Here is a 24392-nt window from a genome sequence, read left to right as displayed (position 1 = left end):
CAGATCTTCAGTGAACAAGGATTCACTGAATTAATCTGATTATGATTAACCACTTTTGTTTTGTCTTTTGTTTTTGCATGTAAATAGTTCCTTAGCCTAGCTTCTTTTTTTATCTTCATTTTGCTTAGCAGTTTAGTTAAGTTTCACTAGCCTAGTAGAGAGGATTTGTTAATCGAAATATTGTGTTAATTAAGGTAAACAGCATTACATAGTGATGTTCTCTGGATGTTCATTTTATTTGTGTTATTAAATTCTTGAACTTAAAGAAGTTGTCACTCCTTTATTCTATGTGTGTGCAGAGTTTGCTGTTAAAAGATCGCTAGTGCTCGAATTCATCCCTTTCAACCATTGTTCTGATATCAGCTTAAGAGCTGATCATCACCAGACAATACTTAACAGAGTTATTTATGAAACATTAGATAACTTTAAACAGTGTATAATTGCACAACAGGCTGATTTAATTTAATGTCCTGTTGCACTGGAAAAGTGCCTATTTTAATTCCCTGGGTCTTCCTTTTATCCAGGCAAACCAAATCGTGGGGCTTTAAATTAGTTCTGATGTAGCAAACATTAACCTCCTTGACTGTTCAGCTGTTTCTGCTGCCGGCTTCTTCCTGGATATACCCATGACACTCGAAAACAGGGTTGGAAGTAACAACAGGTACGTCATGTGGACAGATGAAGAGACACGAGCATTTCTTAGTCTCATCCATGTAAAAAAAAGTCAAAATAAAAATCAACATATCTATTAAAGCCTCGCTTCATTATGATCTGTGGTCCGCGCTAGTTAGCAACATCTACTTCCTGTTTATGTATTATGACCCTACGCTGTGCGTCCACTGGTTAATTTGCTACAGACCGGTAAAATGAAACACATCTGATGCACATTTTCTTTTTGCGCCATTTTAAAAGTTTGCTCAAAATTTGCACGAGAACTGGATGGAAACACAGCTACTCAGGCAAGAACACATGGAGCAGAGAAACAAAAGAGGGAGATGTTCACCTCTTAAATTGGATGATTAAAACAACCTTCTGAAAAATATAACTTGAAGCTGCTGGAAAAATGTATGAGGTTTTTTCCTTGATTATTGGAAACAATAAAGAGAATTTAAGGGAAAAATTGGGTAATGTTGTTGCTTCATTTCTGTCTGAGACGTTCTTGTCATATTTGTTCCCCTCAGAAGCCTAAGAAGGAAAATTAGGAAAATCTGGAGAAGGTGCAGGAGGTGAAAGCATTTCATGGGACTGATTGATACGAGCTCTGCAGCGTCTGTCCCTCTGAGAGCTAAATTAAAGGCTGCATGTTCCTGGAAGGCTGAGGCCCATCCATCTGGAGTTAGTGGAGTCCCAGAGGTCACAGTTTCCTTGATCTATAAGTGTCTCCATGCTGAGAGCTGAGGATTTTCATTAAAACAGTCTCTCCAGAGCCAAGTCTAACAGCAGCAGAGTATGAGGCGAGCGGTGACATCACAGATTAACATCAGTTTCATTACTCACCCACTAGAACCACCAGCCTGTGTTTAGCTCCACTCTGCCTGCAGTAGGGGGTGACCTCTTCGTACGTGGGCACGTCAGCCATGTCGTACATTTGGCTCTTCTTAGACTCATACATGGACTTGTTGGTCTTCTTGTCTCTCCTGCTGAGCCGGAAACTTCTCCTAAAGCCAGCTGAAGGTCAGGATCCAACCCCAGACAGAAGAATTACAATTATTTATACAGTCACTACATATAAACTTACTTATAGCACTCAGTATACATTGCTTTGAAAAAGTTGTCATATCCCCGTAACTTTTCTTATTTAGTGATTGTGAAATCAAGCTTAAAAACAAGATAATGGCAACCATTTTTCAATAACCTGGTGGCATAGAGAAAAGAAAGATGGTGGACAACAGTTAATTACTGTGGAAGCAGTCTAATGTGAGCATCAAACGTGTGAATCTATGCAAAATGAGGGCTACATCAGAAATGTTCTTATTAGAACATTCTTATTAAAGCTCCTCCCTCCTGCTCCAAGCTCCTGTTCCTTGACCTTTCATGAAGTCAACAGTGAGAACACTATTGTGGGGAGGAAAGGTGTTTCAGCCACCTGTACTGATTTTGGACAGTCTTTAACTCGTATATAAATTACGCAACGGCTGTAGTTCTCAAATAGCTGTGCGTACCTCTAGGGGTCGTATGACAAGGGGGCCCAAGAATAGTCTTGCTTTTTTCCTTTTATTTCAAGACCATTTGGTCTGAACTTGCAGACAGTAGCATAAATTGCAAGGGATTCTCAGTAATCCTCAGAGCAGAGTATATATTTCTTTCCTTTCATACCACTAGGGAGCTTTACGATTTGTTAAATTACCTTTTGAGGGTGTATCGGCAGAAACCGGAAGTGGTTATTCCGACACCAGAAATGACCTTTCCGCCATTAAAAGCCACTATAAATCTAACTAAATCCATCAGATTACTTATCACTTACATTTTGATACATTGCCCAGTATGTCAGTTGATTTTGAACATTGGAAACATGTTGCTTAACAAAACATTCTGTGGTTTCACGGTTATTAGCACCTAGTTAGCACTATGCTAGCTGTGTTTAACAGTGTTAACAAGGGCACTCAACTCTCACGCAATGACCATGTGGAACACGCAGTCCCCTGACTTCACACGTACACACGGCACACATGGCATTTCTCACACATAAAAATAAAAATGGGTCATATGGGCTGCGGTTGATCCGTTCACAGAACTGGCCATCCAGAGCTCAGTCTAAACCTCATCCTCTGCGGAGATGTTTCAGCTTCTTTCACAGCTTGTGGCCATCAGTAATTACTCCTGCTACAGTTCATGTTAACAGAGGAGCAGGAAGAGCGATCAGACTTATAAATATTTTTGGTCCTAACCAGCGGTGAAAGTAAGCCGGTACGGTCCGGTACTGCATACGCAGCAAACAGGGGGGGAAGCGGCTGCCAGATAAAGCCTTCATTCAGAACCAGTCATGGCTGCACACTGGATCAGAAAACAGATCCAAAAAACAGGTTAAAGTAGAAAGACAGCATTCTGTTCGCTTCCATCATGAATCAGAGAACAACTTCAAACTCAGCCTTCGGCTTGCCTAATTACGCACTAGAGCGCCCTTCATAATACATTTGTCTGATCAGGGAGGAGAATGAGTTGACAAACCTGTCACTGTGAAAGGTGATGACAAAAGGTTATGAACTGTAAGAGGCTAAAAGTGCATGGAGCTGAAAGGATGGAAAACATCGGCAACTGGATCATGCGTAAAGACGCGTGAACCTCTCTGTGCTTCAAGTGTTGCAGCTGAGGAAAAATACCGGGCCATATAGGCTTGATGAAATTTAGCCTCATTCACCAATGAGGTTATAGATCTACACTGATAAACAACTCCATATATTAATGATAATCTGTACACACTACTACAATATTTTCTTATTAAAGTCAGGAAAAAATATTGTTATGTTGTTGAGCTGTTTTTGAAGAACTTCTGTTTGCAATACAACCATATTTCCCCTTTTTAGAAACTAATAATATTCTCAACTCAACATTATTTATACAATCTAAAAACTAGTAATTCAAAACAGAGTAAAAAGTTAAAGCCAGCAAAATGTTAAATAAAATGCAGATCCACAAAAACAAACAATAAAAACATCAAAAGCTAACGTCTCAAACTGTGCTTTAAGAGAACATTAAACCCAGAAAGTCAGATGACTTGCCTAATATGTAAAGATACTTGAATCTAGAGTTTTGTGCAATGACGCAATTGCGCTCTTTGTTTTTCAGATGACTAATAAAATTGTATCAGCAGACCTGAGCAAATGAGAGGGAGCATGCAGATGAAGCAGGTCTGACACATACTGGAAATCAAGTCCATGAAGACATTTAAAAATAGCAGTTAAAAGAAGAGCAGCAACATTTTGGACCAGCTGCAGCCAATAAAACTAGAGTTTTATTAAGCCCAGAGTAAAGATCAGTGCAGTAATCTAAGCAAGTTATAATTAAAGCATAGATGGAAACTTTTGTCAGCTGTCTCAGTTTGAAAAAGCTGGACCCCATTACAGACTTTAACTGTGCATGAAAGTTAAGATTACCGTGTTCTTAAGTCTTACACTCAGGTCTATAGCAGTATGTGTCAGATACTGACTCTAAGGTCCCAGGTCAACATTGATGTCAGAGATCAAGGCGCCTAAACAACATAAATTTTGTTGACATCCATGATTTCTGCAAAACCTTTGAGAAGTTTATTTTTAGAGCAACTGTTTTCCTTTTTAGTATCATAAAAGTCTGACTGTCTTCTGCCTAATAAAAGAAGGCTAAACACTAATTTCTTATAACTGACTCCAAAGGGACGGGGTAAAGAGAGAAGAGGAGGAGGACAAGAATGGAGACTTGAGCCAGCAAGAGTGGTACTCTTTGATAAGTGTGTTTCTAGAGAGAAGGTGCAGCGTTTATTTTCATAATTGGTTTTGACTGCTGCGATGTGTCAGGCTAAAAATCTTTTAGACTGTAGTTAATATCCTACAGTTTATAAAATGTGGCAATGTTGTAACATTCTAGTTGTTAGGAATAATTTGCCCCATTTACACGACCCTTGTTAAACCGATCCGAGCCGAGACCGGTCAGAGCTTGGATCAGTTAACCAAGCCGAGCCTCGTTCTGACGACCGTTTACACACCACGCTATCCCGGTTCCTTGGTTGCTCCTCGCCTCCTAGTGACGATCTGCGGTACTGCTGCTCTCTGGGATTGAAGGCGGGACCGAGCAAATCAAAACGGCGGCGCCCGTAACATTCAGGATGTTATGGTTAGACAGAGTCGGCTTTTGGGACGTGGATAAGACAAACAAACGTCTAATAAGGATTTACAGACGCAGGAAACGACGACAGTCGCTGAGGTTCATCACACTGCTAAGCCGAAGCATCTCTGGAAATCGTCTGGCACGGTAAGGAAGCTAGTATTATTATGAATGTCTGAAATGTCAGCTGGCTGTAAGGAGATGACGCGGTCTGCTCATGCGCTCTTTGTTATTAGAGAACCGGAACAGAAAAAAACAGGCCAAGCCCACCCCTGGAACTGGTCTGCATTTAGCGCGGTCCGGTTATGTCTAGCTCGGTTCAGTTCAGTCTGCTTACCGTTTACACTCAAGAGTTATCTCGGTTACCGAGCTCGGACTGGTCTCGGCTCAGTTAAAAAAGGGGTAGTGTAAACAGGGTAATTGTTATAGAATGTATTTAACTGTTATAAAATGTAAAGGTAATTCTGGGTAATCTTCAGAGCGAATGTTTCCATGCAATAAGAGAGAAAACAATAAAAGTTACGTTTCTCACCCATTTTTTTTTTCATTCTTCAAAGGGGTGCGCAAAAGACAATTTTTGAGAACCACTGTGCTACAGAAAGGCACATAAATGACGCTAGTCCAATCCAGACCTACAGCCTTGCGAAAAAGAACTACAAAGTGCACACTCTCTTCTCTCTGGACATTTTCCTTAATTTCTGTGACTTGGGCTGTGCTTACACATCATGTCACACAAAGGATTGTGGGATTCCTTATGGCTTCTTAGCAACAGTGAGGGACAATGGGAGCTCCCTGTGCTAAAGGAACTATGATAGAAAGCAAGGCAGGCTCTTTTCTTACTTCCTTCTCTACTCACTGCACTCTTTGGACAGCTCATATCATGGCGAACACTGACGCACTTCTGCTTTGAAAGAGCAGCCTTTTCAGACGCAGCCTCAGTTACAGTTACAAGTACCAAAGAGGCAGCCAGAAAGAAAGTAACCTTTTGAAACAATACTGATTTGGACATTGTTGCCTAAAACTGAAATGTGCATAGCCACATTATTTGACTTTTTTATTTATAAGTCAATAGCTCACTCTGGTTGCATACAAGGTTTTTATGAAAGATTATCATGTCCTGCTGTCGTATTAGTTATTATTTTGGTGTTGTACACTTTGCTTTTGCTCAATTTGTTAGTAAATAAAGCCTTTTGTGTTTATTTTTCATAACAGAGGAAGTACAACACTGCACATGCGCAGCAGGGGATACAACAAAGAAGCAGCTAACCATCTCCCAGCAAAACAAAGCAGACAATGATCCAAGATTCAGTACAAAAATGCAAAAATATACATTTGATGCCAAGAGGGAAAAGACTGGAATGTCGCTGGGAATACTGTATGACTATTGGTGTTCACTGAAGCGGCCGCTAAACCTCCCAAGGCTCAGATGTGACCGCAGAGTTGATTGACGAGAGTAAATGTTCTGATATGAGGCTCCTAAAGTTGCTATAGATAGGTTTATGTAATTAACGGTTGGTCTTCAATCACGTAGAGCTGCCGCTTTACTGCAAGGCATTACAGAGGGTCAGGCTCAGTCCAGCGTTATTTAATGCTGATTTATTAATTAAGCAAACCGGCATATTGATAGTTCTGCGATACTGCCAGTAGATGGAGCCACGTCTGTTTATATCTGATCATTGCGCCAGGTGCTGGGGCTATTTTTATCCACAAAAAGGACCATCAAAACATTATCAGGATGGACGCTTGGTGTACATAGCTTTATTTTATGATAATCAAACGGCTTTTGGTCTTTTACATGAGCATATGACATGGCTATATACCTTTAATGCTGTTGATGAAAACAGCTTTATTCAGGTTTTCAATCATGAATGCATTAACTTACAAATTTACACCTCAAACATAAGTACTCCTTACATTATTCTTATCCGATTCTGTGTTTTCTTTATATCATTTGTTAAAGGTTTTTCACCTGAGCAAAGAAAAAATAAGTAATGGAAGAAAGTAAGTGCAATTGTTTAGCCAATGTGTTGAGATGATGTGTCTACAACAAGCAGCGAGAATTCTCAGAGCAGGGCTGCAAGAACAAAATAATGTAATTTTGTTCTCACAGCAGGGGGCACTGAGAACAAATTACCCACTTCTTGCGAAGTATCTAACCGCCTTAAGACTTCTCATACTGTGATAAACTTCTTCACTTTCCAAATTTTACACACAGTAAAGAAAGATTCCTGCTGAACTTTATGTAAAAGCTAAGAACTACCTGAACACTTAAAAATTTGAAGTGAAACTTTTTCCAGCCTTAAAATAGTTTATCATAGTGTATGTCTCGGGCTTTGGTTTGCATAGATTGTATTTCTGTACCCGCCTGAATGGTTGATTATTGCCAATCAAACATTACAATTTGTAAGATAACCTTACAATATGGCACGGATTCTGTTTCTCAAATGTGTTCCAGGCTCTGATTTAACACTTATTAAAAGTTAAAAAACACATTAAATATAAATCAAAGATGTACCCTGAAATTCATAAGATCTTGTAAACTGAGAAGTCATAAATCTCTTGCCGCTTGCTGCCATTAACTATGACCTGGTTTAACTTTTATGATTTCATTATATTTTAATCAGTAATAAATAAAGTCCAAAATAAAATAATGAAGTAACAGACTCTAAATAACGGCCTGTCTAATACTTTCCACAACATCCTCAAACAGCTGTGTCGCTCTGCACACAAACTGCTCAGAGTCCCATTTTTCTATGCTTGTTCTTGTCCAAACAGTCCCTTAATCAGGGACAGAGCTGCAGACCAATGCTGACTTCCAGATGAAACACGCAGTAAGTCATGGCAGCACAGAGACACTGCTGCTGGATAAGCATGTGTGTATATAAGCAGAGTGAAGGCGCGTGGCCCAGTGCTGAATATAATGTTACATGGTACTGAGGCAGACGTTGTTCCACTCTGGCCAAGCTGTGGCTTTCATGCTCTTTGCCATCTCTCCAGTGGTTAATCTACTCATTCAGCACCATACCTCCCCCACCTCCTCATTGGGGGATTATTTCCTTCTGCCTCACAGTGGAAAACATCCACCGTTCATCTGCATTTCTCCTGTAAAAAGACATCAACCTTAAACTGATATCCACAAGCTTGGCATCATCACAATAATCAGAGTGGAGTGTTAGTGACGTTGTGTTGAAAGGGAGCAGACGGGTTCTGATGGGTTAAACCTAAAAAACTCACACCAGTCAGTCATTTAGCTCAATATAAACTATCTGCTCACTCATTAAGCTTTAGTAAATCTATGAAAACTAATAATTCTCTTTACCAAACTGATCAATGCATCAGGTTCCTGTTAAGGAACGTCCTGAAGGCTGAGATGTAAATCTTATTATTTATTTTAACAATGTCTCCTCTAGCAACAAGAGGAATTTATTCATCTAGACCCACGTCGGCTTCTATCCAATGGTAGAATTGTTCAGTAGGTTCTGTCAACATTATGAAATGTAAGTAGATAAAATGTCAGAGCTGAAACTAAAAAGTGAACAGTTATTTGGTATAACTGAAGCATAAAAAGAGAAATAAGGAGACAGGCCTATTTAATTCAGCATAAACATAAGGTGTGACTGCACACACTGAAGGAGATCCACACTGATTGGACGCTGTCTGCAGCTCTCTGAGCCCATTTTCCAGCCTGATAATGTCTTCCAGCCACGTGGAACATTTAGCAAGTATAAGAACGGGCCAACCTTAACTCACACAACCACACCCAACGGGCTGAAAAGCCATGCAGCAGTATGAGCACAGAGGACAGGTTGGTAGAACCTTTTTGTTTTCTCCTTCTCTTGAGTTTTTCTCATTTCAGTTACGGAAGTCTCACTAAGAGCTGCGGGAGTCAAGTATTGCTACAAACCTACTACAAGGCAGGGTGTTTGGGTACTGAAGAGGAAGAATAAACAATAAGGTCACTGGGCTTGTTTAAAGGACAGAGTTACAGTGCAGACCCCAAAAGTAGACAGAGAAAAGGGAAAATAAAGGTCTAGTGGCGACATAGAAAGTGACTCTCATCAACGTTAGGTGGCATGAACCAAATCTAACAATCATTAACATGTATGCATGGGATTTCTGGTGAGATTAAGCGTCTAAAACAATGAAGTGTAAAGAGAAGAGTGTGAGACCGCTCAAAGTTTGTCTTAAACATTATTACAAAAAACAGAGTAGGAGAGAACAACTGCTATAAAGACACAGATGAAGAAATCTGTGTAGTGTTACAGGACCCCAGGAATCAAAGTTTTTGCATCTTTATACCGACCTTACAGCCTACTGACCAAGACTATTGGTAAGGCCTTCACCCTGACATTAGACTAAGCTAAATGTGTCTTTTATTCCACAGGTTGTGTTCCTGAGACTGGGAGGGCATGAATCGTTTAAAAGAATAAACTCTTTGTTAAGAAGAATGTAATACAGCTCTTACCTAGTTGTGTTTTGGCACCAGTTTCTTTGAGCCGAGCGCTCAGTGCTGAGTTAGATTAGAACGGGACAGACCCAGAGCCAAGAAGAATTTATAAAGCTTTGATTTAGTTTCCCGCACCTGCAAAATGTGTTGTGTTTCACTTTCATACACCTTTGGAGCCCAGAGAGATGTCCAGAGACCAGTGGAGAAGAGCTGCCAGCCATTCTGAGAGTGACCAACCTAGCTAAGCAATAGCTGTGGAGTGAGATATTCCCCACTGGAAGCTTGGGACAGCACCTGCCAAGACCTAAATAACCAATACGGAGTCCTATGGAGTCTTCTTATCGGTTTGTGGGGGACCACAGGTGACTCACTTTGAGTTTTTTCTTTTCCTCTCCAACTTTTTCCTTTAAAATGTAGTCATGTGCAAAGACATTTTGATAAAGTTAAATCTCTAAACAGCAAACTCTGAATGCACAATCTAAGTTCACCTAGGGATATTTGTTTATGTTATGGTATATTGTTTTAAATAACTATTCAATTTATGAGTGTACTCACCAGTAGATGAATTATTGATTCTATAGGTGACAGGTTCATATACAATCATTCAATTTTAATTATAGTGTCAATATTTAGACTTTTTTGATGTACGAATCTCAGAATGCTATTTGGTGGCTCTCTTGTTAAGTAACACAATTTAAACCTTAGATGGATTGATTTCAGACTGATTAAAAAAAGTATGTATTTTATTATTAACAATGTTGGGTGTTTATGAGTCTTAATCATTCACTAGAAAAGTCAGTTAGGGGTATGTGCTGCACTTCCAAAAGAAAGACACCCAATGATCTGTCAGACAAAGTGTTGAGACAAAATCTCATGGGGAAACTGTCTCTGATGGGACAGTGACTTAGACATAGTCCTCTGGTATGCCCGCAGAACCAAAGAGGGCAAAAGTCATTTGGTCTAACATCAAGGAAACTGGCCCTAAAACCTCCATAGAAAACCGTGGAAACCAAGCTGTTCCTTAAAGCCAAACCCATCATGTTCTCAATGACCTTTTCAGACTGGAGGTGACCAGCATCACAAGCACATACCTCCTCACCATGAGACAACCTGTAGGAAATTCAGACACATTTTACTTTTAGAAGCTATAGGAACTGCACCAGGAATGTGTTAGGAGTTATATAAATAAGTCTGCAGGAACAAGCAGTAACTGGAATTCTTAGTTAAATTGCATCAAAGGACAGAAAAGCTGATGTATGAAGGGAGAGCTAACAGAATGGGAAAGGACTTCTAACACAGCCTTAGTAGAGTTTTCACAGTTATTACAACAGTGAAACATTCACACGAGGAGACGTGAGAATAAACCGGAGTACAAGATGATGACCATCTCTCACCTAAGTGGAATCCGCTACTATAATCAGCTTCCTCTGGTGATGAGAAGGAAATAAAAGGAGAAGCCAAAAGAGAGGAACATCTGATTAAAAATAGAATTTAAACATGAGAGCATCAGACACCTACCTCTTTCACCACACAATGAAAAGGTTAAAAGATGGATATATTGAAGAACACAGGGACATTAAGGACAAAAAAAAAACAGAAACGTTTTTCTGTTAATGTAGGTAGTTTTATTATTTTTTTTAGCTATGCCACAATCTTTAGCCCTGGCTTTGTCTGATTAAACTTTGACTAATTTGGTATTATCTACAAATTTGGCGGATAGAGCCTTGTGGCTGGGTCATCCCCCAAATGATGTGAATAACAATGCTGAACTCAGCATTATTATTCACAAAGATGTGACTTTGGAAAAGTTAGAACCAATAAGTTTCAATAAGATGAGACTGCACTCTTTATGGCCAAGTATAAGAACAAGAGGAAGGATACAAGAAGATTAAAGAGCAGGGGTGAGAGGTTGGCCTTTAATTGTGCACAAAACTTATAAAGGGGTATCATCAGTAGTCAATGGTACAAGTTCATGAGCAAAATATTGGATGGGAATGTGAAAGTTGGAGTACCTTCAATTTCAGTAGCTATGGGTGCCAAAAAGCAAGGAATGGATGTTAGTTACTTTAAAAATAGATATATTAAGTTTCAAAAAAGCATGTTGAGAAATGAAGTAAGAAAAAGAGAAGAAACCTACCAAAGACTATCTCCACATCATCTTTCAGAGGGAAAGAAAGAAAAAGACAAACAGAATAAATAAATCCTTATAATGTCCATATAAATTGGCTAAGTTTCATCCAAAACACAGCACCATGTTATTAACTTTCCTTTGCATCTGAATACACCCTGTTTTACACAACATGATAATCCTGCTACGATCTCCACAGGAGCAGCCAAAGCATGGGTGGTCGTTTGTAGGGTTTGGACCCGAAGTCTAAGCTGATTTTAGGAATCTGAAACAACACATACTGAACATGTTCATAGCTGTGGGATGCAATGCTGCATTTGTGGATAATAACTGTCTTTTCTTTACAAGAAACATTTAAGAGTGTCACTGTTGTTTAGCTTAACATTGACTGCCTGATATATACTGCAATCACAGCTTGGTATAGCTGTGATAGTTGGGTTCTAAAGTGTTTATACAGTACAGCTTTGACTGTATAATTACTTTGCTGCGTAATAGTGACTGGTGGTTGACAGAACATTTTCAGTGAGAATTTCTTTTCAGATCCCTGAAATTAGCTATGATGGCCCCTCATCAGACTAGCAGTTATCCTTTCAGTACTCTTATTGCAATATTAATTATGCTAACAAGGGGTAATGTAACTATTTAGAACAACTTCACATTAAAATAAAAAATAAAAAAAATCATTCCTTTTGAGACATTCGATTCAAGTTTCAGTATTATCTAAGACCCTGTGCAAACTACACCAATCAATCCCTTAAAAATTAGATTGTGTTGCCATTTCTGTAAACACATTTAGACATTGATGTTTTAATTGTGATCTCCATGAACACTGCATAGGAAATCCTAAAAAACATGTAATTTTCCTGCCACGCCACTAGTAGGCAGTGTGTTCTTTGAAACGTAACGGGCATGTGTAAAACCCTGCCTGCTGTAAAAGGCACCACCACTAATTAAACTTCCAGAATAACAGGCGAGGGGATACAGGAAACGCAGAACACTGTGGTGCAATACTTCACAAAGATAGGAAGATATTATAGGATTTAATTTTTTATGTTTGTTTAATGATACAATGTAACCCCATCAAACCTGCTTCATGCTACATACTCCGATATAATAGGTGGTGGTATGCACCTCACAGTCATGGTAGCAATCTACCATAAAACAAGAAGAAGAAACGTTCAGGATGGCAGGGACAGAGGTTCCACTTGCTTCAGGTGACTTTGAATTTTAAAATCACCACTGTGGTTTTTAGACTGCTCGGCATCCGTTATGCTTTGTGCATTCATTGCTACTGATGGCAGTCATATTGCGCACTTCATGCACACACGACAATGGAGACTAGTGTGTTTTTGAATCCTTTCCCTCTAGAACCCCTTTTCAAACCTTGCTGTCACAGAAAATGCTCACCATTGTTGTGTACACAAATAGTAGCAAAGCAACAAAACCTTTCAGTTTTAACCAAAAATTGTGGGTTGTCTACAGGACCTAACGTCACTGCTAATGCGGCTACAATTCGTGATCTAAAGTTTTGCCATACTGTCATTATCCATTAAAAAGAACCCTACAAAAAATGTAATCTCCATCTAATGCATCTATTTTGCTAAACTATATGTGTCTAAGTCATTACCTAGTGAGACAAACTCAGTAGAGCGTGCCAGTGGATCGTGCACTGTGGTTTCACAAGGGGAAAAAAAAACAAGATTTAGCAGCCTCAGAAAGCATGGGTAACATTTATGAGATTAAGATTAAAAGAAAAATTAACAAAAAAAATTCTACAAAATCAAACTCAGGGTGCATGAGCATTCCTGATCTAATCAAACACCATGTGATAACACAGCAGAATGGAGGTCAGGCAGGACACGGTCTGTCTGATAACACTTAGATCCTGGAAGCCAACCAGGCTAGAGTAGAGAGCCTTTGGAGAGTAAAGACACTGAGCTGCAGCTGGGATCTGATGAGTTTCTGCAGCTGCTGAGGCCTGCAGTGATGGTGGCAGCTAAGCTCATCATCAGCCTGGGTTTGAAATGCTGACACTCAGAAATCAAGGTCAGACTAAATACTTCTCTTTTAAAAGCACAATTAATTTTTTTAAACATACTCTTATCGTTTTGGCTTAGTATATGTCTCGTGTTTTCTTGTTTCGAGACTGGTTTGGTTTTAGGCCCCGGGGCCACGTTGGGATGGGCATGAACTGGGTCCTGAGCCAAGCATTATCTCCTTCCACCTCTCTGTAGAGCCAGGTCCACGTCTGCTGCTGACTGTGGTCCTTTGATGGCTCCTCTCCCCATCTACTGCTCTGTAGCTCCATCCTGCAGTTTCTATGCTCAGTCTTTACTTTCTTCCACAGCCTCAGTTTTAGTTTTCAGCTCCTTGTTCAACACTCTGAGGATTCTCTCGTGATTGGTTTTATAAATAACATCTGTGTGTACGCGCAGAGAGAGACTTGTTATCGTTTCCTCGTTATGACCACTGTGGGCAATGTCAGTCCTGTCAGGGGACTTCCTCCCACTGCTGCAGTTCAACTAATCCTTACAGTATGTTGGATATATCCTTACAGAATGTTTTCTAACAGCTGAAAAGAGACATCCGCGTCTTTGGTTGGAGCTGCAGAGGACTACATCTCCCACCTGCCCTCTGCTCATGGAACGAGGAGGGTTAGAAATCACAGAACCCCTGAGAGGAACGGGGCCATTAAAAAGGAATTAGTGAGGAAACAGCAGAGCAACATCTGTCTAGAACCTTTCACCGGGCTGTTTTGGGTCGTCCAGAAGCATGTATGCCAGTGTGTGGTTGAACATAAGCAGGAAATGAAAACCATAAATCCATAAATCATTGGCAGGCTGAAGGCAGAGGTAGAAGAGGCTAACGCTAAGTTTAGAGGAGGTCAGTGCAGCTCTGAGGGTTATTTCTGAACTACTTATTGAAAGAGTTTCGCTCCAGTACGGGCTCACATAGGGAGGGAAACAAGCCATCAGATGGACATGTCTGTCTGAAGGTAGTAATCTTCAGGGAAACAAATTCCCTGTAAGAATTGGCCTCTGGTTCACTGGGATCACTCCGGGAGCAGAACGGCCTATGAAGCCAGGTCCAAATGGAGTGTGTTTAGCTGAGGGTTTGGAAGAGGCTGGATGAAAGGAAGGAGACCAGTTCTACATTAATGAGGAGAACTTCTGTATTGATGTGGCCTCAATATGTGGCTAGTGCAGGATCAAATGAGGAGGTTCAGTTCTATACATTTAAAATGTAAGGTTATTTTGGTCCACTTCATCAGAAGGGCTCTCAGGTTGTACAGACAGACTAAAGTTTATTGACCTGCATATTGAACACCCTTGATGTGCTCCACAGAGCTGCGCTGAACATTTATCTCCTTTGTACTATTGTAAGATCATAATTCCATCATGAGGCTGTCTGAGATAGTAAAAGCTGATGTTGCAAAGGCTTACAGAGGCGTTCCAATTAGCAAAACTTGATCTTCTTCCGTTAAAGTTCATAGATGACTTAAATCACATCCACACATGTCGTGGCAGAAAGGGACAGGGGAGAAAATGTCCAGCTGGAGACCCAGAAATTAAAAAAATGGAGAGGATGGGAAAATAACAACCAAGGTAAATTTAAGCAGAAGATTTCTTCTGATAAAAAGCACGAAGTAGCACAGCTATATGGTTGCTATGGTTACACAGCATACAGAAATTCATTTTTCAGACCATTTCCTTCCCCTTAACCTGTTGAACCATCATGTTCTGGTTTGTTGGTGGGTAAACACTGCAGGTAACAGATACTCACAAGGCCGCCTGCTCAGGGTCCGCTGTACCGGCAGGGTCATGGTGCCGGCAGTGGGCTGCCGCAGCGCAAATCTCCTGGGAAAGTAGACAGAGGGATAAACAAGGAAATGAAAACAAAGACCAGGTCTAAACATCAGTTTTAATAACCAGTAGGTGAATAGTAAACTTTCTGCAAAGTTTCAGAGAACAAAGCTCTACAATGACCACCAGCTTCATTCTGCCAGATCAGACCTAAAGACTTATGCAAGAAGAGGTGCAACATCTGACAAAACTAAGTATTCCAATGACCTTTCACCGTTGGATCAGGAGTGGAGGGTACGTTTCTCTTCTCCACCTCGAGAATTTTTAAACGACAGAAAACCTGCCCAGTGTGTTCTGTGTCTAGCACTAATTTTACTGTAATTACTGCCATTACTTATCAAGGGACTGGCATTGCGTGAAAGTCCAGTTAATATTTTGGTAGTGCGTAGCAAACAAAAGGAAGAACAAGAGGCTGAAACATCAGGTAGTTCTAGATGGAGGTCGTTTCTTACCTTTCCTGGAACTGTTTGGATGGGATGAGACCAGCGCGGGGATTAGCATCGCCCTCCTGTTTGGCCTGCCACCATGTTGCATCTTCTTGGCTCATTATCTGAAGGATAGAGCCCTTCTTGAAGCCCAGACCAGCCTCTTTACATGGGATGGCATTGTCTTTACTTGGATCGTAGTCAAAAAGTGCTCGCAGGAACACCTTAACACACCAACAATGTAGGGGAGAAAAGGGAAGAAGCAACAGTTTAGCATAAATGACCTTGGTTATGTGGGCAGGCTTTGGGGAGGCTTAATGAAAGCACAGGCGGGTTGTTCTATTTTTTTACCATGTTTCCTCTTCTTGGCATGTGAAGAACATGATTGCCAACTTGTGTCCGCGCAATTTTGCACAACACAAATGTGATTCTGAGAAATTAATCTATTACTGCTACTATTACTATTGTTATTCTGTTGCATCAACATAAGTAGGCATGGACATGGTGATGGGGGGAGTGTTGAGAGAGTTGGGTGTTTGTCACAAAGTCAAGATGGGTAAAAGCCAAACAATACAGTGCTCAGCTGAAGAACAGGGTGGGTACCAAGCCCCCAGCCCTGCGCTGCATTTACCCACACCAATGCATTTCAAGCCCGGAGCGTTGATCCCGCAGAAGCACCCTGCAGCAACACTGCCTAGTCCAGAGGAGGAAAAGTTCCCTTAAGAACCTCCATCCCACCCTCCAGGAAGAAATAAGCCCAGCATGGCAGCCAGGCCTCAGATGACCCAAGGAGAGAGCCCCACGCAATGGTGACCCAGAACTGTCAAGTCTCACACAATGACCATGAGACACACGCATTTTCCTGACTTCCCACGTCACACATGACATTCCTCACTGAGACTACAATCTTTTGCTTTTGGTACAAACAAAGAGTCTCCCCTAAGTAACTAGAGCGGTACGGTAATACATTCGGGAATAAAGCCCTACTATAGAATAGAAATATCCTTTATCGTCTCACAATGGCAAAATCTCAGTGTACCAGCAGCAAAGTGAAAGGCAGACGTTTAATGAGCCGGTGCTTTCTCAAACTGACTAGAAAAGTTTCTACGTGTAAAAAGAATAATCCAAACATGGAAGAGCTGATACATATACATAATGATAAATCACTGACCTTTGGCTCTCTGATTGGTGCGTCGTCCTTCACACCAGGGACAACTTTAAAAGTGATGGCTCCCTGTGACTGGGCCTAGTTGTTGGAAATAAATAAAAAAAAACATTTAGGAAGGTGATGCAAACAGCAGTCACCTACCAAAAAAAAAAAAAAAAGCAAGCAACACTTTGTGATGTCATTTATTTTACCGCTGGAATTGATCAAGGACTTTTGACTTGAACTGTTCATTTAATCATTAACACAATGCTCACTGTCGTCTTTTCTAAGAGTTTTTCTTCAGATGTAACCACGGTGGATAATTTGCATCCTTCTCGCTTGCAGCTTCATCTTCATCATAAATGTATTCAGTGCATCCAGCATCGCTCCCTTGTAAAAGTCTAAACCATCTCAATTGTGTTTTTCTAAGTTTGTCTCTAAACCACCTTACATGATCTGTCCATCTCACATATGCTAATGTCTGCTTTGTGGAGTTATCATCTCCAACATCATAGTAGGTCTCACAATTATTTTGTAAACCTTTCCTTTGTCCTTCCTTACAGCTATCCTTTTACTATAAAGCACTGCTGCCAGTTGTCTCCATTCAGTCAACCCTACCTGCACTCTCTTCATTAACTCCTTTGTGCACCGCCTGCTGCTTTGAATGATGACCAAGGAATCTTAAACTCGTCCACCTTCAGTAACTTTTCCTCCCTGCTTGCAGCTTTACCTTTTGAAGGGTCTCTCGCTTATTCACAAATAGATATTCTTCCTTCATTCCTTCCGTTCTGGTCTCTTCATACATTTAAACACTCCTCTATTCTCGATCAAACATTTTGATACTGTGTATAAATTACTTAATTATTTCATCGTTTAGGTTTCATCTCTAAATCCAGTCTAATTGGTTCATTTCTCTCTACTGATTACTAGGAGCACAATTGTGCTCTTAAAACACAGAGTTACACCAAGCAACAGGGTGTACCACACCTCCTCACTAAGATAAACGTTTCTGTCATCTCCTTCCTCAGAGTCGCTCTCAGCAGCTATCTGAATCACTCTGAAGCTGAAACTCCTTTTTAAGAGAGGGGATGTCTGAGAGGACTCTGGGAATTGTGAATACTGGCATAGGCCCTACATTTAGGCACTTCCAGAAGCAAGACGCTGGAACTCTCTGTAAATGAAACGTAATGGATGCTAATGAGCATCCATTACTATACATCATGTGCTTAACTAAAATAAATTTAAAACAGAATGGACTATCCGCAGACTGCTTAAAAATCTTGCATCTAATTAAACGTTCAAATATTTTAATTACAACTGAAGGTAGAGGTACTGGTCTAAAATCACCAACAGTTTTAGAACAATCACATTTAGGGACAGGTACAAAGACAGCATCTTTCCAGGTGTTAGGAACATGCTTGCAAAGGATCTGTTAAAGATCTAATGAAACACAGGACTCGTAGAAACAAAATTTCACTACACAGCTGCATACATTATCTACTCCATAGCTTATGTTCACTTTTACAAAATGAAAAGCATTTTTTAGATCCTAAAGGTTGACGTGTAATGCTGAGTATCTTGAAGTTTATAGACACTTTATTGGGTTTCTCTGTTAAAGTTGCAGGTATCAAAACAACAATGAAAGGAACTGAAAGCATTAGGCAGGTCAGAGTCAAAATGAAAACCATCTAAGGAGACATGATTGTGACTGAGTGAAGGATCTGGAGACCTGTAATGGTTTTGATAATAGCCCAAGCTGAACCCAGTTTGTTTGTGGACAGAGTCTTCTCAGATCAGATTTGTGCTTTTGTTTGGTTTTTGAAATCTCAAGTTTTAAGTTTTACTTTTTCAGAATGAACGCAGATAAGAGTTACTTGTTTAAAAGCAAGTGATTTATGCAGACAACCCTTGGCTGATTTGGTAATCAATGGCCTGTTATTTGGATAGACTTAACATAGAATCATCATGTCTCTGCAAAAGCAATAAAAGAGCATGTCATGTCCACCAATGAGGCTAAATCGTCACTATATGGGTGTTTAAAACATTCTTCACAGCAGAAGCACATGGTTAGGGTCAGCAGAGCCCAAAGAAATGAGCGGCACAGCTTTATAAGCATCTTTCACTGATCTGTAACACTGATTTAGCGCACGGTCTTGCCGTCTTCTGTAGAAGATATACTAATAGAGTTATTGTCTTTTTAAGAAAGACATGAACAAAATCACCTAACATCTAACCCCCAAAATCTCTGCTGGAGGCAGAAGCAGGGTCTGCGTTTGTTTAAATGTACACAACTGTAATAAAGTTGAGTACATAGTCAGAAGGCATAGGGTTTAACTGACTCTCTCGTTCCTCTCAAGCTTCCTCCCTGAAAACTTCAGTCCCATAATGGAGCTCATTTGAGGCCTGAGGAGAAAGCTGCTTGGAGGAACTACACAGCATCAGTTTCCTCCAGGGAGGCCCTGCGGCTCAATCCTAGTGGTTTAAAGGCCAGAAAATAGTCACAGCAGAGAAAGCACTCTGTCTGGTTATAGGCAAGGGTAAGGGAGAGTTGAGGTCTGGGAAAGAATATTTAGATTTTACCCTTTTGTCACAAGAGTAAAGAAAAACACAGAAGTAACCTTTGGACATGTATAAAAAGATACCAGCCATACCAGGATACGAATGATTTCCTCTGGTTTCTTGTCTTCCACAGGGATCCCGTTGACCTCCTTCAGTTCATCTCCAGCATGAATTAACCCTGGCACATAAAAACATCAATGTTATGTCTCTACAATAAACCCTTTGACGTCTACAGAGAATACTAACACTGATAATGACCATTGTTATTTGTCATCGCAACATACATTCCAAGAAAATGTGTCATCTGCATCATTAGGGAGCAGTGGGCTGCCACAGTGTGGCACCCAGGGAGCATTCGGGGGGCTAAGGGTCTCGCTCGGGGACCCATAGGGGCAATTTGTGGGAGTTAAAGCTGGGGAACTTGCCTCATTTTGTCTAATCTCCTGACCGAAGGGAGCTACTGTGTGAAAGTGCAGCGTGTTCAGAGCCTGAGGTTGTGTACAGAACACCAAATGAATGTTTACAGTGATGGTGATCAGTGGGATTGGAAAGGAATCATCAGGTTATTGTGGACATGTGTGGAAATTTGCCTTAGGCTCGAATCTGGCAGAGCTGACACACAGGCTGGACACAGTGAATACACACACAAATGGGAAACATGTGGACAAACGGCAAAGCGCTGGCATCTGTGTTCACTTTTAAAGAGCGCATTAGTTCAATTTATGGTCCAAAGATCATTCCTAAACACATCCTCTCTCTGCTGCACAGAATCAGGTACTTTGACACCTTCAAACCGCTGACAAACACGAGTAAAGAACAAGAAGAAGAACAAGCTGCAACTGACCACTCCTGTCGGCCGCTCCTCCTCTCATGATCCGAGCCACAATGATGGCTCCTGTTGCATCGTCACGTTTTATTGTTGCTCCCTGCAGAGGAATCAGTGAGAGGAATTAAACATCTGATAGATCAAACTGGGGCTGCATAGTGGAGCAGTGGGTAGTGCTGTTGCCACGCAGCAAGAATGTCCTGGTTCCTACCCCTGCCCTGGGTCTTTCTGCATCTCCCTGTGTTCTCCTTGTGCATGGGTGGGTTCTCTCCGGGTACTCCGGCATCCTCCCACAGTCCAGACTGTTAGGTTAATTGGCCTCTCTAAATTCTCCTTAGGTGTGAGTGTGTACATGAATGGCTGTTTGTCCTGTTTGTCTCTGTGTTGCTCTGCGATAGACTGGCGACCTGTCCTGGGTGTACCCCGCCTCTCACCCATTGACAGATGGAGATAGGCACCAGCACCCCTCATAACCCCACAAGGGATAGACGTGTTAGAAAATGGACGGACGGACGGATGGATCAAAATTATTTTGTTCTTCTGGTTAGCTTAGAACTTTTCATCTTCTACTGAAAAATAGTCTATAATAGTAGAATGTATTCGGTGAATTTCTAAGGTCTCAATCTGCTAATGACAAGACATTTCTAAAACAAAAGGGGGGGAAGCGCAAGGAGGAACATTGGGTAATGCAGCTTGAAGTAGGGGCGCAGCCCATGAACCGGGTACCGCACCCTGGACACTGATTAGCTCTAACTCAGGCAAAAAGGACTCCAGATAAAACACATTTCAGACAAGCAGGAAATGTTGTGACAGATCAGAGGACTAAGGAGCTGACTGAGAGGGAGGTGAGGTAACATGGTTTGTGGGTTTAGTTGGGGATGTGTAAATAAAAAACGCTGGAGATTAGAGAAGCAGTATGAAAAAAACTTTTTACATTAGTGTATACAAGTGTTTAAGGAAATACACAGTGGCTCTAAAAAGTGAACATGCTCCTGTGAAAATGGTTTTCTACGGTTTTCCAAACGAAAACATGACACTGGCAAAATCCTTTACATTTTTCTGCATTTAATGTGACATAGCAGTACAATTTAAGGGATAGCTCATTTTTAAAGGGAAAAATAATAAAACCTAAAATGTTACCATGACCTGGTAGCATAAATGTATAAAACACCTTTTTTCACTGAGATATCACTTTATGTCAAAGTGGTTCATATCACAAAGAAAAAAAATACTGTTCATTTGTCAAGTACCATTTAACTGGGCTGTACTCATCCAGGAACCTATCAGTCCCTTCTGGAGGCCTGACTGATGCCTTGGATGCGGTCTGAGGCAGCTGGAATAAAACGGAGAAACAACCCAGCATGCTCCTGAACTCAGCATCACCTTTTCTGTGCTGCAGTACCCTCTGGGTGCCATCATCAGCATCCAACCATGCATGGACTCCAACAAGGAATGTTAAACAAATACATCAATCTTGAGTACAATTGTTTGTGTGGGGGTGGGGGGAGGGGGTGGCGGGTGTACATTAGGGAGAAGGCAGCAGGTAAATACTCAAGCATCAAGAAGAACTTCGGTGGAGCAGCTAAGCATGTACTAATGGTGAGGCTCACACTGAGCCGTCATCACCTACAGGCACATGGAAACAATTTCCATCCTGGTGCTTGGAAACGGCACGAGAGGTCAGAATGGGAACGTCTACTTCTGTTCAAGCAGATGCACGCATGAGTGACAACATGTGTAGGTGGGTTTTTGTGTGCATGGAAACATGTCAGTGTGTGTTTGTAGCAGAGGGAAGCCATGAGCCTCTAGTTGAAGTCGAGCCAAGCAGCCAAAGAGGAACCTGGACAGACTAAATGATTGATGCTGGACGGTCACAGCCTGATGGATGGCCTGCACCATGTTGGCAATTAGAGACAGGGAGCTACTTAACCATCAAGTGTCTCAACCTCAACAAGGAATTTAGAAATAGAAAACAAACTGTTATCTGTCAAACAGTAAATGTAAGCATGTGGTGATAATTGACTAACACCTCACAAAGAAATGAAATAAAAAAAAAAAAAAAAAAAAGAGTATGGACTAAAACTTGGAAGTTTATCACAGACACTGAAACTGAGGGTTCATCCGAATACCCTTACTAAGAAAGGACTCTTCAGCCAAAGCAGAGGTGTGTCAGTGGTCGCTATGATAAGTGCTGTCCGAATAGCGCAGTCAGTAAGGAAGGATGCAGGAAAATGAGCCTGTATGCTTCCTCCTGCGGCTAATTTAACATAGGGATCTCATGATATCCCTTACCGGCATCAAGGACCTATGAGGAATCCCACAATCCTTACAGTGACATCATGTACAAGCACAGCCCACATCACGGAAATTAACAAAACTGTCCGGAGAGAAGCGAGCGTGCACCAAGTAGTTGGTCCCTCAAGCAAGAATTTCTCTGCTTTCTCAGGGCTTATTGAGGGGGTGGGGTTGTGTGCAGTAAAAAAAAAAAAAAAAAAAAGCTACACGCCCAAATGGTGGAGTAAGAAGCAGTAAGAAGATGAAGACTTTACAAACCTATTGATTTCTTAACCGTCATTTATCCCAAAAAGTAGTGTTAAGATTACTTTAGGCGAGAAAGTACACCTCTAAACTTCATCTGTGTAGTCGGTTCATCAGGATTGTGTGGCAGTTTTAATCGTGCTCAGACTTGTCAGGAGCTAGCCTGGGTACCATTCCGAACTTAGTCCTGCCCACAACGTTTTAGGTCGGGAAGTTCGGTCTGGCATTGCTCAATAGTAGCGCGAGTATGCTCGCCCAATATCTGGCGGGCCAATCAAATTGTCAGGGCGGGCTTTATACGATGATGGACAGATGATCAACAGTAACGTAATCAACCACGTCACCAAAGCGCGCTTGGGTTGAATTAGTTTACAACAACAATGGCTGCTGCTGGAGAGTTGAGGTGTGTAGATTCTGCTATTAGGTCTATTCTAGAAGATATCGACAGGTTCGTGTGTTGAAGGACTCCTTGGATCCTTACATTCTTTTTGCAACACCGGCAAAAATCGTTAACGCTTATCTTCTTATTCTAGGCTAACAGTTGAGTTCAGTTGACAACAACTATGCATCGCTTAACATACGTCACATTGCTCTTATTGGTTGTAGGTCTATCCAATTGAGTGCAGAGGAATTTTTTTTCCTGGTTCGTTCGAAACACGCCCCATAATCACAGCTCTATGGAGCAGTATCAGACTCAAATTCTGACTAGAATAGAGTATGACCATGTCAGGCTAGTCAGGAGCGGCAGAGACCTGCTGACAGGCTGGTCTCTACGGGGAGCTGAAGTGTTTTACCCCCGGCTGCTGCAGCGTGTTGTAGGCCAGACCGTCTGTGATTTCCCACAGACTGGATCTGTTCATCGCAACTGAAATGTTACTATACAGCGTTTACTAAGTTAGTGGGAAATATCTGCTCATAACAGATATCATATGTGAAAATCTTGGCTGGATGTTTTCAGCCGTTTTGAGTTAACTCTAAACAGTTTTGGCACTGTGTGTGTGTGTGCTTGGGAGCGCACAGAGCATGCTTGCTTTCTGTGGCAGAGGAAACAAAGAAAACCTGCTCAGCGCGTATGGCCTTTAACCTATATAAAAATAGATTTGCCAGACTGCCCAGAGCATTTAAAAAAAAAAAAAAAAGACTCCACATCATCCTGATTTCGTGTGCCTTCACCTTTCAGTTCCAGACACATAGAACACATGCAGATGCTCAGAGATCAAAGGCCTATACCAAGCAGATCTTCAGCAGGCACATGTCTGACCACAGACAAAAAAAACTTCACATGAACCCAGAATAATAGAGAATTTAGCTACGCTGAGGCTGAGGGAAATATTTGAGGAGGCAACATCAGCAGAGCTCTCCATCTTCTTCTGTGGTATCCCCAGCCCCACAGACACCGTGAACAATCCATCAAGTGGAAGACATGTTGCTTTTAAACACATGGGCCTGTCTGTAAAACACTAACATGTGTGCTGTCTGCTTTAATCTCATTAGCTGCTTCATTTATTTCCAGTCAGAGTCATTCCCTTTCTTTCAACATTCAGACAGAAACAGACAGCAGAGGTGTCACTTTTTCTAAACATGGACATCAATCAGGTCTCTTTCTGGATAACCATCTCCATCAGCAGCTGCTCTCCAGGTTCTGCAGACAAACTGGGACTC

At 41.2% G+C, this 24392-nt stretch overlaps 1 protein-coding gene across 7 annotated transcripts in view; it reads right to left on the bottom strand.

Annotated features, from left to right (window-relative positions):
- mpp7a (membrane protein, palmitoylated 7a (MAGUK p55 subfamily member 7)) overlaps nucleotides 1–24392 on the bottom strand; it is a 122193-nt gene that overhangs the window by 26840 nt on the left and 70961 nt on the right. For 3 of the 7 annotated variants that reach the window (XM_036125106.1, XM_036125107.1, XM_036125108.1), the window contains 10 exons: nucleotides 20211–20292; nucleotides 19459–19544; nucleotides 16832–16906; nucleotides 15688–15884; nucleotides 15156–15229; nucleotides 13000–13041; nucleotides 11382–11402; nucleotides 11257–11271; nucleotides 10639–10671; nucleotides 1498–1668 (listed from right to left, as the gene is read on the bottom strand). In XM_036125106.1, coding sequence (XP_035980999.1) covers nucleotides 1498–1668; nucleotides 10639–10671; nucleotides 11257–11271; nucleotides 11382–11402; nucleotides 13000–13041; nucleotides 15156–15229; nucleotides 15688–15884; nucleotides 16832–16906; nucleotides 19459–19544; nucleotides 20211–20292 — 796 coding nt within the window. The remainder of the gene's footprint in view (nucleotides 1–1497; nucleotides 1669–10638; nucleotides 10672–11256; nucleotides 11272–11381; nucleotides 11403–12999; nucleotides 13042–15155; nucleotides 15230–15687; nucleotides 15885–16831; nucleotides 16907–19458; nucleotides 19545–20210; nucleotides 20293–24392) is intronic. The other 4 variants (XM_036125109.1, XM_036125110.1, XM_036125111.1 and 1 more) reach the window with 4 other exon arrangements.

Source organism: Fundulus heteroclitus, chromosome 21 (genome assembly GCF_011125445.2).
Source record: "Fundulus heteroclitus isolate FHET01 chromosome 21, MU-UCD_Fhet_4.1, whole genome shotgun sequence".
NCBI lineage: Eukaryota > Metazoa > Chordata > Actinopteri > Cyprinodontiformes > Fundulidae > Fundulus > Fundulus heteroclitus.
The sequence above is the reverse complement of the archived record's forward strand: the minus strand, read 5'-3'. Positions and strand labels throughout refer to the sequence as shown.